Below are 16,443 nucleotides of genomic sequence, written 5' to 3' on the forward strand. Positions count from 1 at the left end.
ATAAAAAAAAACTGCAAAAATCCTGGGCTCAAATAATACTATGTTGCCTTTGCCACAAGAGGGCAGCATTTCTTACTTTATCGCTCCAACACAATTAAAAACATGTCGAATTTCTCAGTGATTTCCCAACAATGAATACTCTTTTTGTTGAAGCGTAAACGAAGAACACGAGAACCACATCATTACACATTCTTTACACCACCACCACCTCCTCCTCCTACTCCTCCGCGGTCCACGGCTGCCATTTTACTTTGAGCCCCGTTGCGATGGCAACCGGGCAACACACTTTACTTCCGGAGTGACGTCGCCACGCTCTCCTCTGCTCTGCTCATCGGTCAGCAAAACAAGACGTGAAAACATTTATTATCGATTCCCTTTGGAGCGTTTTTTTTTTGGGTGAGTCTAATCGTTGTCGACTTGTGCTTAGTTGTTGTTTTTTGTCACTCAACTACAAAGTACAACAACTTACTTTTGAACTTACTTTTTTGAATGAATGCTAATGAGGTTTAAGCTAGCAGTACTTCCTCACTAATAAATGTACAGTCATGTTGTGGAACATAGTTTAACTTACGTTTAATAGTTTAATCTACGCTACTAAAATGACATTATTTTAAATTTATTCCAGTAAAATTTAATCATTTTTCTCTATATTTTGACTATTTTTACTCTGAATTACAGCTTTTTCCCCCAATTCCTGCTGCTGCTGTTGTTGTTTTGTTTTTCCAACAATTTAAACTTTCTTTTTGTAAATATTTTTCTCATAATAAAACTCCCCAATTTTTTTAAAAGTTTATTCTTTGGACATTCTAACTCTTTCCCTAATCTAATTTTCCAAAATGTAAAATTTTTTTTGTTGTTTTGTTTGTTTTCTGGTATTTGCACCACATTGGACAAAAAAAATTGCCAATTTTGAGTTTTAAATTTACGAGAAAAAAGTTATAATATTACCTTTTCCCAAGGCTAAAGGTCACATAAGTCCCCCATTTTAATAGCAGTCTCAGGCAATGACAGAGTTTCAAAATAATCGAGAATAAAGTAATACATTTAGCACTTGTAATATCATAAAATTACAGCTTTTACAGCTTGTAATATTCCAAGATTGGTTGGAAAACATGGCCGCCTTAAGCAAAACATAACAATTTAAAGTTTTGTGACTCCACAACGAATACAGAAGTGATTACGATGTCCATGCTGGCTCGGAATATTAATGATACTTATGTGCTGCAGGCGATGCTATTGGACGCTGAATCTGCTGATGTAACTTGAGCATCACCCGCCGCCGCCGCCGCCGCCGCCGCCGCCGCCGCCGCCGTGACTTTACAGCAACACCCGGAGGAGGCACAGAGGGGGATGTCCCACTCCGCTCACTTGTCACACACGTCCACTTCCACACCTGAGTGACATGGCGTCGCCAAGGCGACCCGGTCTGGGATGCAGAGACATCGCTAATGTGATGCAAAAACTGCAAGGTGAGTGGCCATCTTGTTATTTTTATTGTTATTGTTGATTTACATCAGTTTATGCGGTGTGTATTCTTTGTGCTGCTGCTGCTGCTGCGTCGGGTTGCGGTGCTGATTCAGTGACTGGGCTGTGAGCCAGTTGCAAGTTGGAGGACAGGAAGCTAAAACACACACAGGATGTAATGCCCCTGCAGCAGAATATGATATGTTAGCAGGTTCCTATGGGTGCTTAAATTCTTCATAATGCTTATTTTGGACAGAAAGTTCATAAAATTCCACAATATCTTACAAAACTAAGTATCATATTTGCTTTCCCTAACCCTAACTTTAACCCCTAAAATCCTGGGCTCAAATAATACTATAATAAAATAGTAGTCCAATGAAAATGATGCACTGGTACATTAAATTCTCTTAAAAATGTTACCTTATAGTAATTTTGTACGTTTTTCTGTATTCATAAAAAAACTGCAAAAATTCTGGGCTGAAATAATACTATAATAAAATAATAGGCTAATGAAAATGATGCACTGGTACATTAAATTTTATTAAAAATGTTGCCTCATAGTAATTTTGTACGTTTTTCTGTATTCATAAAAAAAACTGCAAAAATCCTGGGCTCAAATAATACTATAATAATAAATAGTAGGCCAATGAAAATGATGCACTGGTACATTAAATTCTCTTAAAAATGTTACCTTATAGTAATTTTGTACGTTTTTCTGTATTCATAAAAAAACTGCAAAAATAGGCCAATGAAAATGATGCACTGGTACATTAAATTTTATTAAAAATGTTGCCTCATAGTAATTTTGTACGTTTTTCTGTATTCATAAAAAAAACTGCAAAAATCCTGGGCTCAAATAATACTATAATAAAATAATAGGCCAATGAAAATGATGCACTGGTACATACATTTCTCTCAAAAATGTTGCCTTTTTAAAAATTTTAATTTTTTGTAATTTTATACGTTTTTCTTTATTCATAAAAAACTGAGAAAATGTACTGTAATTTCACACGGTTGTACAACATAAAAAAAATGTGTTATATTACCTCCCTTTCACTTCTTTGTGCATTATAACGCCAGAAAAATAGTTAATATGAGCTGGCTAACAATGCACGTCATTGGGACACGGCTATATCGACTGCGAAGCCCTCTCGAAAAAAACTCTCCAAACATTTTATCGTTTGATGTACATGCAAGTACAAGTATTTTGATGATAACGTGTATTTTGATGATTTAAAACATTACCGGAACGTTTGTCAACAAGGTCAAACGCCCGGTTTAAAGTGCATGCAGAGCTAGATAAAGCTGCTGGATGGTGGATGCTGAGCACCCATGGTACTTCCGAGCATCCGGCGACTTAATAAATGTAAAGTTATTGAGAACATGAGCTAAAGGATGATGTGTTTAAAGTACATAATCATGCCACAAAATGACTCATCATTTGTTCGGGGAAAGTCACCGAACGATCGTTTCATTTCATTTCACAGCTAGCGACTCATTGGAAATGTGCTTATGGGCCTTTGCATGTGACAGCTTGTCACCATAGCGACCGTTCTGAAACACTTGCTTGTGGTTGTTGTGGTGCGGTCACTGCCCGGGTTCCTGCTTTACTGCATTTCCTGTCCATGCATCACCATAGAGCATGCAGGCCTCGCAGCTAGGAGACCCTAGTTCAATTCCACATGTTCTCCCCGAGCATGCGTGGGTTTTCCTCCCACATTCCTAAAACATGCTAGGTTAATTAGCCACTCCAAATTGTCCATAGGTATGAATGTGAGTGTGAATGGTTGTTTGCCTATATGTGCCCTGTGATTGGCTGGCCACCAGTTCAGGGTGTACCCCGCCTCTTGCCTAAAGACAGCTGGGATAGGCTCCAGCAGGTGGAAAATGAATGAATGTGTCTTTCCAAATGTGTGTCAGATTTCATATGATAATTACATAGCATAGCATAAAAGCTATAGGCAGCTGGGATAGGCTCCAGCACCCCCGCGACCCTCGTGAGGATAAGCGGTGGAAAATGAATGAATGTGTCTTTCCAAATGTTTGTCAGATTTCATATGATACTTACATAGCATAGCATAGCATAGCATAGCATAAAAGCTATAGACAGTTGGGATAGGCTCCAGCAACCCCCGCGACCCTCGTGAGGATAAGCGGTAGAAAATAGATGAATGTGTCTTTCCAAATGTGTGTCAGATTTCATATGATACTTATATAACGTAGCATAGCATAAAAGCTACAGACAGCTGGGATAGGCTCCAGCAAACCCCGCCACCCTCGTGAGGATAAGCAATGGAAAATGAATGAATGTGTTTTTCCAAATGTGTGTCAGATTTCATATGATACTTACATAGCATAGCATAGCATAGCATAAAAGCTATAGACAGCTGGGATAGGCTCCAGCACCCCGCGACCCCCGTGAGGATAAGCAATGGAAAATGAATGAATGTGTCTTTCCAAATGTGTGTCAGATTTCATATGATACTTACATAGCATAGCATAGCATAAAAGCTGTAGCCAGCTGGGATAGGCTCCAGCACCCCAGGCGATTTCCTGTCATGAAGCCGAGCACCCAGAAGAGAAAGTGCAATGTCACTTCCTGCTGGAGGAAGTAGAAACACATGTTCTTTTTTCTGATACTGAAACATTTTCAATCAGCACAAACATTTCTTGTCTTTTGTTTACATTTATAAAATATGCATTTACACTGAAATATTATATAGTATATATGAATTTTTAACATGGCATCTAAATAATAAAATTTCTCTCTCCAATAATATAACATGTATATATTTTTAATTGTTGTTTTGCTGGTGTATAAATTAAACATGTCATAGTATTTTGTATTGCAGCGTTTATTTATAGTAATTATAGATGAGTAATGTCAATCATAATTACCTTTTTCCATCATCAAATTCATATATAGAGTACATATATACATACTGTATGTTTTTAAAGGCCTTTTTAAAGTAAATATACAAATATTTCAATTCAGTTACTAAATAAATCATAATATAGGAGTATTGAAACATATAAATATATACATTGGATGCTGTGGACCAGCACCACGTATCCCACTGCACCACTGGCAGTCTGCGTGTGACATCACGGGCTTGCTACCTGCCAAAGTGTCAGCAACACGTGCTGGACGCGATCCCTTCGTCTTTGAGATGTTGTAATGCCTGATTGGTTGCTGGGCCATCGAACCCTAAGTGGACGACGCTCTTGACTTAACGACCTAATGGAGCAGCGGCTCAGCGAGTGAGTGAATAAGTGAGAGGGCTTTTGTGTTGTTCCCAGCCTGTCCGAAGGTATCATGTGTACTGAGATCACCTTAAGTAGTCCATTTACTCTCACTTTAGCGCCGTGTTGTCTTTTCATTGCCACTTAGGTCTGGGTTGATTCGATCAATCGCCTTCCATCAATCAATCAATCAATCAATCAAGACGGGAGCCATCCATGCAACGTATGGATGGCTCCCGTCTTCCATCACTTGTGACGTTCACCTCACAAAATCTTTATGATTGTGCTTTGTAGTGTGAGTCTTACTCTGTGTTTTGACATACAGTATGGTTGACGTTATTTGTGCAGGGGCGTCAAAGTGGCTACATTGCACTTACAGTCGGGCACTGTGAAACCAGATAAATATATCATTGCATTATATTCTGACACTTGTGGTTATTTACTGCTATTATCTATTGACTTACTTGAAGTCACAAGTCAAGGTAGTCAAAATATTTTTAAATATAGACATTTTTATTATTAATTTATTTAACAATTTTTTTATTATTATTTTTTTTTATTTTATTTTATTATTAATTTTTTAAACATAGAATTCAATTTAAAAGGGCTTGGACAACATAAACATTAACTTCGGCTGTCAAAAATAGCGTTTTAATGGCGGTTATTTCATTAATTACGTTACATTTTTTAGCGTAATTAACACATATTATATACATCAGGGGTCTCAAACACGCGGTCCGCGGGCCAAATGTGGCCCGCAGGACACTAGTTTGAGGCCCCCCGCCTTGATATGAAAGTTTAATGTTAGTGCGGCCCTCGCAAGTTTGATATGGATGCTGTATGGTATCATGTACCCAGAAAAAATTATTATGTTTGATTCATGTTCATGTTAAAGGTTAAATAACTGTTAATAGTTATCCTCCCTATCCGTGTGGAAGCGGTAAGTTTAAAATTAAGTTTAAAATTATCCAAATATAATTACTTGTTTTTTTTTTTAAAAAGGCAAACTAAATCAAAAGAAATATTACTATTTTTTTTCCTTTATTTGGGTAAATATATGAATCATAACAGTGCATTTCTTACATCAATTATTTCATTATTGTGACTTTCTTGAAATATTTTCTCTTTATTCTCATAATATCGGTAACATTGCAATATTTTTTCAATTTTAGTGGTAAATTCTGGCATTTTTTCCTTGCGTCATCATGGCTATAAAATTGCATTTTCAACCAATATAATGAGATTTAGATATTTTTTTTCTGGGCCAGTTGCACCAGCTTTGTGTGTATAGAGCTGTAATAATAGTAATAATAGAATCACCAGCAGCTGTGATCTATTTATAGTAGAAAAGCTTTGAAAGGCCTTGAAAGAAGAAGAAAAAAGTGCTATGATGTACCCTGTCGCGATTGTGTGTCTTGTCCTGCAGTGGACTGATGGGGGCGTGGGGGGGGTGGGGGGGTGTCTAAGTAGGCGTCTCAGTGGGTTTTACGTTGGGAGTGGAGCAGGTGGTGGACCAGCCTGGGTGTGAATGAATTATTCAACACTTTGTTACATTAAGATGAGCTCTTTTCATTTGTGGTCAATTTCAATTCATCCAGTCAATACATTTGCGTAGAAATGAAAAATTATCAAAAAGAGAAAAATGATCAACAATATGTAGAGTCAATGTCACAATCAAAAGACTTAAATACTTTTTAAACTGAATTCATTAAAAATATATGAATATGGAAATTCAGATAAATTTATAAAATATGCATTTACGTGAAATATTATACATATATATAATATATTCATATTTTTTTTCATTTTTAACATGGCATTTAAAGACTTAAATTTCTGTCTCTAATAATATTTTATATATATATATAGGGTTAGAGTATGATATATATATACATATATATATAATCATTTAAAAATGAAAACATGAAAAAAATGAATATATTATATATATGTATAATATTTATATATATATATATATACATATATAGGGTTAGGGTGTATATATATATATATATATATATATATATATATATATATAATATTATTAGAGACAGAAATTTAAGTCTTTAGATGCCATGTTAAAAGTGAAAGAATAAAAAAACAATTATGAATATATTATATATATGTATAATATTTTACGTAAACGCATATTTTATAAATGTATCTGAATTTATATCCATATTCATATATTTTTAATGAAAGGCCATTATGAATGACAACATATTTACTTTATACACATATTTAAATTAAATATGTTGTCATTCATAACGCCCTTTTTCCATCATCAAATTCATATTTACCGTTATATTTACATATATACATACTGTATGTTTTAAAAGGCCTTTGGAAAACTATCAATGAAAGTAAATATACAAATATTTCAATTCAATTAATTAATAATTGATAATATGATAGTATTTCTATTCACATTTTCTGAGAAATGAATAGTTCCATTCATAAACGAATGAAATATATGAATATATATAGGCTTTTTTTGGCTACATTCATGTGTTTCATGTGTCAGTCTCATGGAGGATTAAATGAAAGCCTGTGGGTGAACCGCGTCACGTGACATACATGTTGCCGTTGATTGGCCCCCGTAAGCCCCGCCTTAGCCGGTGTTGATGCTTGCCACTCGGCCAGGCCAGGCTGTGCAGCGGAGGCTGAGTGCATCCGCATCCATGGCTCCTCTGGATGAGAACGCCACGGGAAGAGGGAGAGAAGAGGGAAGGATGAGCTTGTAAATCAGATGCTCGGCTAGCTCTTAGCACTCAAGTTTGTGCCAGGCTCGGCGGGACCTTTACATCCCAGACTCTTTTCCTGCTCGGAATAAGCTTCAGTGTCACCGTGGATGTCACTCTGACACATGAACACCGCCGCCTGTCATGAGCGAGCCGGAGAGCGGCGCGTAGGATGGCTCAGTACAAGGACGTCTCTGCCAGGAAGACCTCGCTGAATCTGGTCACGGGCTTTTTCCAGTATCTGCGAGGTAAGTAGGGCGAGCACCGTTATAATTAGACGAGTAATAAGGACGCCGCATCTGTCCCTGTGCTTGTACGCTCCAGCGGGCATCAGCCATGGAGCCCTTGGCTGTATGTTGTTCCTGGTGTGGACACGTGACTGCTATATCTGTATCATGTGTATCATGGATGGATGATGGATGCATGCACGCTGGTGGAGGATTCAGTGGTTTTGTCATAGATGCTGCATAATGCATGATGCCTGGATATATTAATAGACCACAAAGGAGGCTGGACCCAAAAAAAAAAAAAAACGTGGGATGCATCCTTTCTACTAATCCCCTGGCATGACCTCTTTTTTTGTTTTTTTTTCCAGTCATCATAAAAAGCACACATACTGCTGTCCGCTGCAGGGGGGGGGGGGTGCTGCAATGCTTACATTGTGTATGTAGGATGGATGGATGCATGGATGGATGAGGAGGAGTTTGTCCTCCAGTGGCTCCAGCTGTAGCTCCAAGTGTGGAAATGCTGTAAAGCTGCGTCATGCTACGCTTACGGTCACGTAAAGGGAAATGGAAATAGCATCGCAAAGCACATACAGTATTCCTGATATGGTGAAATTCCAGGTGATTGACGTGTCCGTTAGGGATTCAAATGTCTTTGTGGTAACACGATACCGTACACAGATATTAACGTATGATTAAAAAAAAAACGATTAGATACAGAAGAGAAACAATAAGACTTGATTCCACTGGAATTTTGTTCCTGTGTTCCACGTGTGTCGGGAATGTCTGTTTACGACTGTGCACCAAAATAAATTCTGCTTCCTGTATTTTTTTTCAATCAGAACCTTTATTTTTTTTTTAATAATATACACTGGGCGGATGAGTGGTTAGCACACGGACCTCGCAGCTAGGAGACCCGAGTTCAATCCCCACCATTGAGTTTGCATGTCAATGCCTCTCCCATTCCAAAAACATGCTAGGTTAATTAGCCACTCCAAATTATCCATAGGTATGAATGTGAGTGTGAATGGTTGTTTGTCTATATGTGCCCTGTGATTGGCTGGCCACCAGTCCAGGGTGTACCCTGCCTCTCGCCCCAAGACAGCTGGGATAGGCTCCAGCACCTTGACACTTACTATGGTACCCATTATGTCATTGGATGCTCATATCACCTCCTACTTCGGGACATGATAAAAACAAAAACAAAAAAATATATATTAGGAAAGCAGGAAGTGAACAAATGTAACAGTTACTGATTGTAAAAGTACCAGATGGAGGGGTAGGATTTAATAAGCTTTGCTTCTGCCTAGGGCGGCACGGTGATTGATTGGTTAGCGCACAGACCTCACAGCTAGGAGACCAGGGTTCAATTCTACCCATCTCTGTGTGGAGTTTGCATGTTCTCCTCGTGCATGCGTGGGTTTTCTCCGGGTACTCCGGTTTCCTCCCACATTCCAAAAACATGCTAGGTTAATTAGCCACTCCAAATTGTCCATAGGTATGAATGTGAGTGTGAATGGTTGTTTGTCTATATGTGCCCTGTGATTGGCTGGCGACCAGTCCAGGGTGTACCCCGCCTCTCGCCCGAAGAAAGCTGGGATAGGCTCCAGCACCCCCGCGACCCTCGTGAGGAAAAGCGGTAGAAAATGAATGAATTAATGTATTGACTTGTATTTTTGCTTTGGTATCCTTTCTGCTGTTAGCAAATGACATTATTTTAGTTTTACTTAGGTTTAAGGATAATCTATTTAAACCGTTTTCTACAGAACAAACAGCTGTACTATGTCAGTATCTGCAAATAATATTAGCTGTATATCTTGTGTCTCTTCACCGATGTCATTAATTTGAACAGTTTTGGTCACAGCATGGACCCCTGAGGTATACCACATTTGAATTGGCCATGGATACTGAGCACATTGTACTGTATTTTCCCAGCACCTTTGCCTTTGCCCGGCATGAGTGTATTCACGCCATCCGTTCTTTTTTTTTTTACAGATGAGCAAGAGGCGGTGCAGAAGAGAACATTCACCAAATGGATCAATTCTCACTTAGCAAAGGTAAGCATCACAGTTAAGAAGCTGCACACGGCAGGGCCTCCCACTTGTTGGCTGCAAAGACTACTGGGAAAGGTTTTTTTTACGGCCTCCGCATCCCCGAGCTTTGTCACGCTATCATTGCTGCTAATAACGGTGAAGCGCTGGCTGTAAATAACCACATCATGCAGTAAGGAGTAAAGGTCGTGGCGTGACCGAACGTTGTAGCATCCCCAAGTTGGAGGAGTGTGTTACAGCACGGTGCTGACATCACAGAACACGAGTGTGTGTGTGTGTGTGTGTGTGTGTGTGTGCACATGGTGATGCAGATGGACAACAACGGGGAGAGAACATTTCCCCACAGGCTGCTGTATGCCGTATGTTTGCTTTTTAAGCGTGGAAAAGCGGTGCACGAGTTGCATGACGCAACTGAGACGTGCGAGATGCCGGCTTCACAACTTGTTCAAGTTGAAGAAGAATGTCACCGCATTGTTATTCATCGCCAGGCTCCGCTCCTACGCCGTGCGCATACCAATAGCAGCGCTGGAAGTACGCTGCATGGTGCGAGAAGAGCTTTATATTTGCAGCACTGCAGATGAAGGGTCATGGTATCATGTACCCAGAAAGAATTATTACGTTTGATTCATGTTCATGTTAAAGGTTAAATAACTGTTAATAGTTATCCTCCCTATCCGTGTGGAAGTGGTAAGTTTTTGGCTATTTAAGTTGAAAGGAAATAACTTGGAGGCTACCGTTTAGGTCGCTAGCTCTCTAGTTTGCGAGTTAGCATGTGTCTCAAGACCCTGCAGTTGCGCAATATGTTGTAAATAAAAAAAAAGAGTATAAATGTGACTATAGTCGTGTTTTGTCATGTCTACAGGGCTCTAATAATGCTTTGTTCATTTTAATCTGAAAAAAATCATTTGTCTACCCACCAACTATATGTGGTTACTAAAGTTTTTATTATTTGCCGTTTCATTATTATTATTATTATTATATTTATTCATAACTGATTTTCTTTATTCTTGATTTATTTATTTTTCATCTTATTTTGTGTAGAAAAATAAAAAGTAAGATATTTGAGAACAGTGAAATGTTTTATCAGAGCTTTTCTTCTAGAAAATTGGAACCAAAACAAAGTTTTTAACATTTTTTTGTTTTTAATAATGCGTTTTTTTTTGTTTTTTTTAAACCTGATGCGGCCCAGTCTCACCCAGACCCGAGCTCCAGTGCCCCCCAAGTAAATTGAGTTTGAGACCCCTGCCCAAGACCTTTTGGGAAATTTTTGTGTCCCATTACATATGGCATTTTCAGAAAAAGAAGATCATAGCAACAGTAAAATATGGTGGTGGTAGTGTGACGGTCTGGGATAAATGAAGAACTGAATTCTGCTGAAGGAGAATATTTACATTTGTTTGATGATATGAAACATTGAAGTGTGACAAACATGCAAAATAAGAAATAACGAAGGGGACAAACGCTTCACTGTACACGTCAAGTAAAACCGACGCTTTAAAACTCAGCACGACTGAATAATTATAAGCAGCCTGTGTGGTTCTAAGGAGTCTGGTCTGTGCTGTGAAAGATGACAGTATGTGGAGAATAAAAGAGAACCATAGCCAAGTCACCTCAGGACCTGGGCGCCGGGCCATCAGCGAGAAAAGGACACCATCTTTTCAGCTGTAGGGAAGCCAGGGCGCTGGTTGCTAACAAGGCTGTTTATCCCGAGCAGCATTTGGGTTTGGGGCCCGCAGGCCGGCGACAGCTTAGCATACCAATGTCCTTTCACACATCAATTCCCCGCTCCAGTCCAACATTCAGGAAAAAGGACGACGTCTGCTCGCCGCCGTCGCTCATCTTTGTTGTCTTGTGTTGCAGCATAAACCACCGCTTGAGGTCAACGACCTTTTTGAGGACATTAAAGATGGGGTGAAGCTCCTGGCGCTGTTGGAAGTGTTGTCGGGTCAAAGGCTCGTAAGTCCACTTTCTGCTTTCTTTTACACTTTCAAGGTGCTATATCATACTGTATCATACGCAAACGTTAGCAACACTAGCATAGCTAAAGTGACAACATTACACTCGCATTTGAACATCAATATCATGCTATTATGCTATTCGCTAAAAGGGGTTGTGGGGCATTTTAAGATGTGTTGCGAAGCCTGCTTCTTTACTAAGTGGGGGAGGATGTTTTGGGGCGGGCTCATCTAGTAGGGGTGGGTCAGAGGTGGTATCACGTCCATGAGGAAGGACTTGAAAAGGCCGGAATTGTGTACGTTTTTACGAAACAGTAAAGCAAACAAGCGAGAGAGATGAAAGGTTAGGTCAGGGGGTCAGCAACCCACGGCTCCAGAGGGGGCCAGGATAAACAACAAATGTAAACAGAGTTTGCATTTAAATTTACATAGATATTTATGTACATTTATCGTCTATGTTAGCAAGATCTGTTACTAGCAAGAGTAGTCGAAAGATATTTATGTACATTTATCTTTTATGTTAGCAAGATCTGTTACTAGCAAGAGTAGTCGAAAGATATTTAGGTACGTTTATCTTCTATGTTAGCAAGATCTGTTACTAGCAAGAGTAGTCGAAAGATATTTATGTACATTTATCTTATATGTTAGAAAGATCTGTTACTAGCAAGAGTAGTCGAAAAAAAATTGTGTACATTTATCGTCTATGTTAGCAAGATCTCTTACTAGCAAGAGTAGTCAAGATATTTATGTACATTTATCTTCTATGTTAGCAAGATCTGTTACTAGCAAGAGTAGTCGAAAAAAAATTTGTGTACATTTATCTTATATGTTAGCAAGATCTGTTACTAGCAAGAGTAGTCGAAAGATATTTATGTACATTTATCTTCTATGTTAGCAAGATCTGTTACTAGCAAGAGTAGTCCAAAGATATTTATGTACGTTTATCTTCTATGTTAGCAAGATCTGTTACTAGCAAGAGTAGTCGAAAAAAAATTTGTGTACATTTATCTTATATGTTAGCAAGATCTGTTACTAGCAAGAGTAGTCGAAAGATATTTATGTACATTTATCTTCTATGTTAGCAAGATCTGTTACTAGCAAGAGTAGTCGAAAGATATTTATGTACGTTTATCTTCTATGTTAGCAAGATCTGTTACTAGCAAGAGTAGTCCAAAGATATTTATGTACGTTTATCTTCTATGTTAGCAAGATCTGTTACTAGCAAGAGTAGTCGAAAGATATTTATGTACGTTTATCTTCTATGTTAGCAAGATCTGTTACTAGCAAGAGTAGTCGAAAAATATTTATGTACGTTTATCTTCTATGTTAGCAAGATCTGTTACTAGCAAGAGTAGTCGAAAAATATTTATGTACATTTATCTTCTATGTTAGCAAGATCTGTTACTAGCAAGAGTAGTCGAAAGATATTTATGTACGTTTATCTTCTACGTTAGCAAGATTTGTTACTAGCAAGAGTAGTCGATCAACTCCGCTTTTTCTCCTCTGAACTACTTTGATTCCCCAAAATTCCCTCTAAATGTGGCAGTCAATCAAAGTCACAGGAGACTCACAATTCACTCGTCAGGTCAAAACTTTTGAAAGTTTATAAGATATTGTTTTTGAATATTATGTTTTGCGGTTCCAGTCTATTTTCCTTTAGTCAACAAGCGGTTAAAATGTCTCTTTTGATAGGAAAGGTTGCCGACCCCTGGGTTAGGTGCTCATGTTACAGTAACACATTGTTCAAGAGGCCCTTTTGCAGAGTAACGCAGTGGTTTAATGAACAGTGTCCTGTCCATAGCCTTCAGAGCAAGGCCGCCAGATCAAGAGGATCCACTGGGTCTCCAACATCGGCACTGCGCTCAAATTCCTCGAGGGCAGGAAGGTAAGCATTCTATTGATCCAGAAATTGTTTTGCTGAAAGATGAAACTTTTTGAGAAGCGGCAAAAAAGAGAAACATTTCTTGGTTAAATACCGTATTTTCCCGACTATAAGTGGCACTTTTTTTCATAGGTTGGCTGTTCCTGTGACTTATACTCCAGAGCGACTTATTATAATGTTACACAAATTAATTTGTGATGGGAATAAAGCACGCCTGCCGTTAAAGGGTTAGTTCCAATTTTGAGACATTAAGTTGTATGACCCCCCTATAAGGGCGGCTAATTTGTGCCGCCCATTAGCATCTTGTTGTTGTCACCGACGTCAGCATTAAATACCGAAACCGAGGCAAGAAGCTTGCGTGAGATTGTTTTCAACCATGTGACAATCGTTCGTTTGGGCAAATATGGCGTCTACAATATGTCTGCTTTCCTTTCAGATCAAACTGGTGAACATTCATGCCACCGACATCGCAGATGGCCGACCGTCTATCGTTCTCGGGCTGATATGGACCATCATCCTCTATTTCCAGGTAATGTTAGTGGACTCGCCTTTGCATTGGACCCTCTGTGGACGGTGTCTTCTCCACTCAGATTGAGGAGCTGACCAGCAACCTTCCAGCCCTCCAAGCCTTGTCCAACAGCAACTCTTCGGTGGAGAGCTCCGAAACAGGAAGTCCACCCATGAAGAGAAAAGTGGTCAAGTTTCAGGGTAATGCCAAGAAGGCCCTGCTCCGATGGGTCCAGTGCACCGCTGCCAAGTACGTCCAGATGCTCTTCAGAATGTCGCATCTTCAGAGTTGGGGGGCATTTTAAGATGTGTTGCGAAGCCTGCTTCTTTACAAAGTGGGGGAGGATGTGTTGGGGCGGGTTCATCTAGTAGGGGTGGGTCAGAGGTGGTATCACGTCCATGAGGAAGGACTTGAAAAGGCCGGAATTGTGTACGTTTTCACGAAACAGTAAAGCAACCAAGCGAGAGAGATGAAAGGTTAGGTCAGGGGGTCAGCAACCCACGGCTCCAGAGGGGGCCAGGATAAACAACAAATGTAAACAGAGTTTGCATTTAAATTTACACAGATATTTATGTACATTTATCTTCTATGTTAGCAAGATCTGTTACTAGCAAGAGTAGTCGAAAGATATTTATGTACATTTATCTTCTACGTTAGCAAGATCTGTTACTAGCAAGAGTAGTCGAAAGATATTTATGTACGTTTATTTTCTATGTTAGCAAGATCTGTTACTAGCAAGAGTAGTCGAAAGATATTTATTTACGTTTATCTTCTATGTTAGCAAGATCTGTTACTAGCAAGAGTTGTCGAAAGATATTTGTGTACATTTATCGTCTATGTTAGCAAGATCTGTTACTAGCAAGAGTAGTCGAAAGATATTTATGTACGTTTATCGTCTATGTTAGCAAGATCTGTTACTAGCAAGAGTAGTCGAAAGATATTTATGTATATTTATCTTATATGTTAGCAAGATCTGTTACTAGCAAGAGTAGTCGAAAGATATTTATGTACATTTATCTTCTACGTTAGCAAGATCTGTTACTAGCAAGAGTAGTCGAAAGATATTTATGTACGTTTATCTTCTATGTTAGCAAGATCTGTTACTAGCAAGAGTAGTCGAAAGATATTTATGTATATTTATCTTATATGTTAGCAAGATCTGTTACTAGCAAGAGTAGTTGAAAGATATTTATGTACATTTATCTTCTACGTTAGCAAGATCTGTTACTAGCAAGAGTAGTCGAAAGATATTTATGTACATTTATCTTCTACGTTAGCAAGATCTGTTACTAGCAAGAGTAGTCGAAAGATATTTATTTACGTTTATCTTCTATGTTAGCAAGATCTGTTACTAGCAAGAGTAGTCGAAAGATATTTATGTACATTTATCTTCTACGTTAGCAAGATCTGTTACTAGCAAGAGTAGTCGAAAGATATTTATGTACGTTTATCTTCTATGTTAGCAAGATCTGTTGCTAGCAAGAGTAGTCGAAAGATATTTATGTACGTTTATCTTCTACGTTAGCAAGATCTGTTGCTAGCAAGAGTAGTCGAAAGATATTTATGTACGTTTATCTTCTACGTTAGCAAGATCTGTTGCTAGCAAGAGTAGTCGATCGACTCCGCTTTTTCTCCTCTGAACTACTTTGATACCATAGTCACATGATTCTTTACCACGTGTTTTCTCAGGCATCACGGCATCGAGGTGAAGGACTTTGGTCCCAGCTGGCGTGATGGCGTCGCATTTCAGTCGGTGGTGCACGCCATCCGGCCCGACCTAGTGGACATGCAGGTGGTGCACAGGAGGAGCAATAAGGAGAATTTAGAGGAGGCTTTCGTTCTAGCGGAAAACGAGCTCGGCATCCCTCGTCTGTTGGATCCAGAAGGTGCGGAGTTGTTTGCGTTAAAGATTATTATTATTATTGTGAACGCGTACTTGCGCATTTGCATGTTTGTTGTTGTTCCTCCACAGACGTCGATGTGGACAAGCCAGACGAGAAATCCATCATGACATACGTGGCTCAGTTCCTCAAGCACTACCCGAACCCTCACCACTCGGGAAGTGACGGACAGCACGATGAGGTAGGTTGTTGGATCTGTGGCGATGCTAAACATAGCGACGCAACCCACATCCAGCAGATACACCAAAGTATATTTGCTATAATGGGGGGCTTTAATACACCGCAGTGTGTTGTTGTTATGGCGCGTGTGTGTGTGTGTGAATTCATTTGGAGCAGGGGTCTCAAACTCAATTTACCTGGGGGCCACTGGAGCTAGGGTCTGGGTGAGACTGGGCCGCATCAGGTTTTCCCAAAAAAAAAAACAAAAAAAAAACGCATTTATTAAAAACAAAAAAATTAATAAACTTTCCTTTG

The 16,443-nt window shown here is 39.1% G+C and overlaps 1 protein-coding gene across 3 annotated transcripts in view; it reads left to right on the plus strand.

Moving 5' to 3' along the window:
* The first annotated feature begins 7,330 nt into the window (after window positions 1–7,330).
* Window positions 7,331–16,443, plus strand: part of syne1b (spectrin repeat containing, nuclear envelope 1b) — a 104,133-nt gene continuing 95,020 nt past the window's right edge. For all 3 annotated transcript variants that reach the window (XM_078799050.1, XM_078799051.1, XM_078799052.1), the window contains exons 1-8: window positions 7,331–7,696; window positions 9,668–9,729; window positions 11,584–11,679; window positions 13,480–13,563; window positions 13,997–14,089; window positions 14,151–14,317; window positions 15,758–15,954; window positions 16,041–16,150. In XM_078799050.1, coding sequence (XP_078655176.1) covers window positions 7,621–7,696; window positions 9,668–9,729; window positions 11,584–11,679; window positions 13,480–13,563; window positions 13,997–14,089; window positions 14,151–14,317; window positions 15,758–15,954; window positions 16,041–16,150 — 885 coding nt within the window. In that variant the 5' untranslated portion in view covers window positions 7,331–7,620. The remainder of the gene's footprint in view (window positions 7,697–9,667; window positions 9,730–11,583; window positions 11,680–13,479; window positions 13,564–13,996; window positions 14,090–14,150; window positions 14,318–15,757; window positions 15,955–16,040; window positions 16,151–16,443) is intronic.

This window comes from Doryrhamphus excisus, linkage group LG19 (assembly GCF_037039965.1).
Source record: "Doryrhamphus excisus strain RoL-2023G ecotype Guam linkage group LG19, RoL_Dexc_Guam_v1.1, whole genome shotgun sequence".
Lineage (NCBI taxonomy): Eukaryota > Metazoa > Chordata > Actinopteri > Syngnathiformes > Syngnathidae > Doryrhamphus > Doryrhamphus excisus.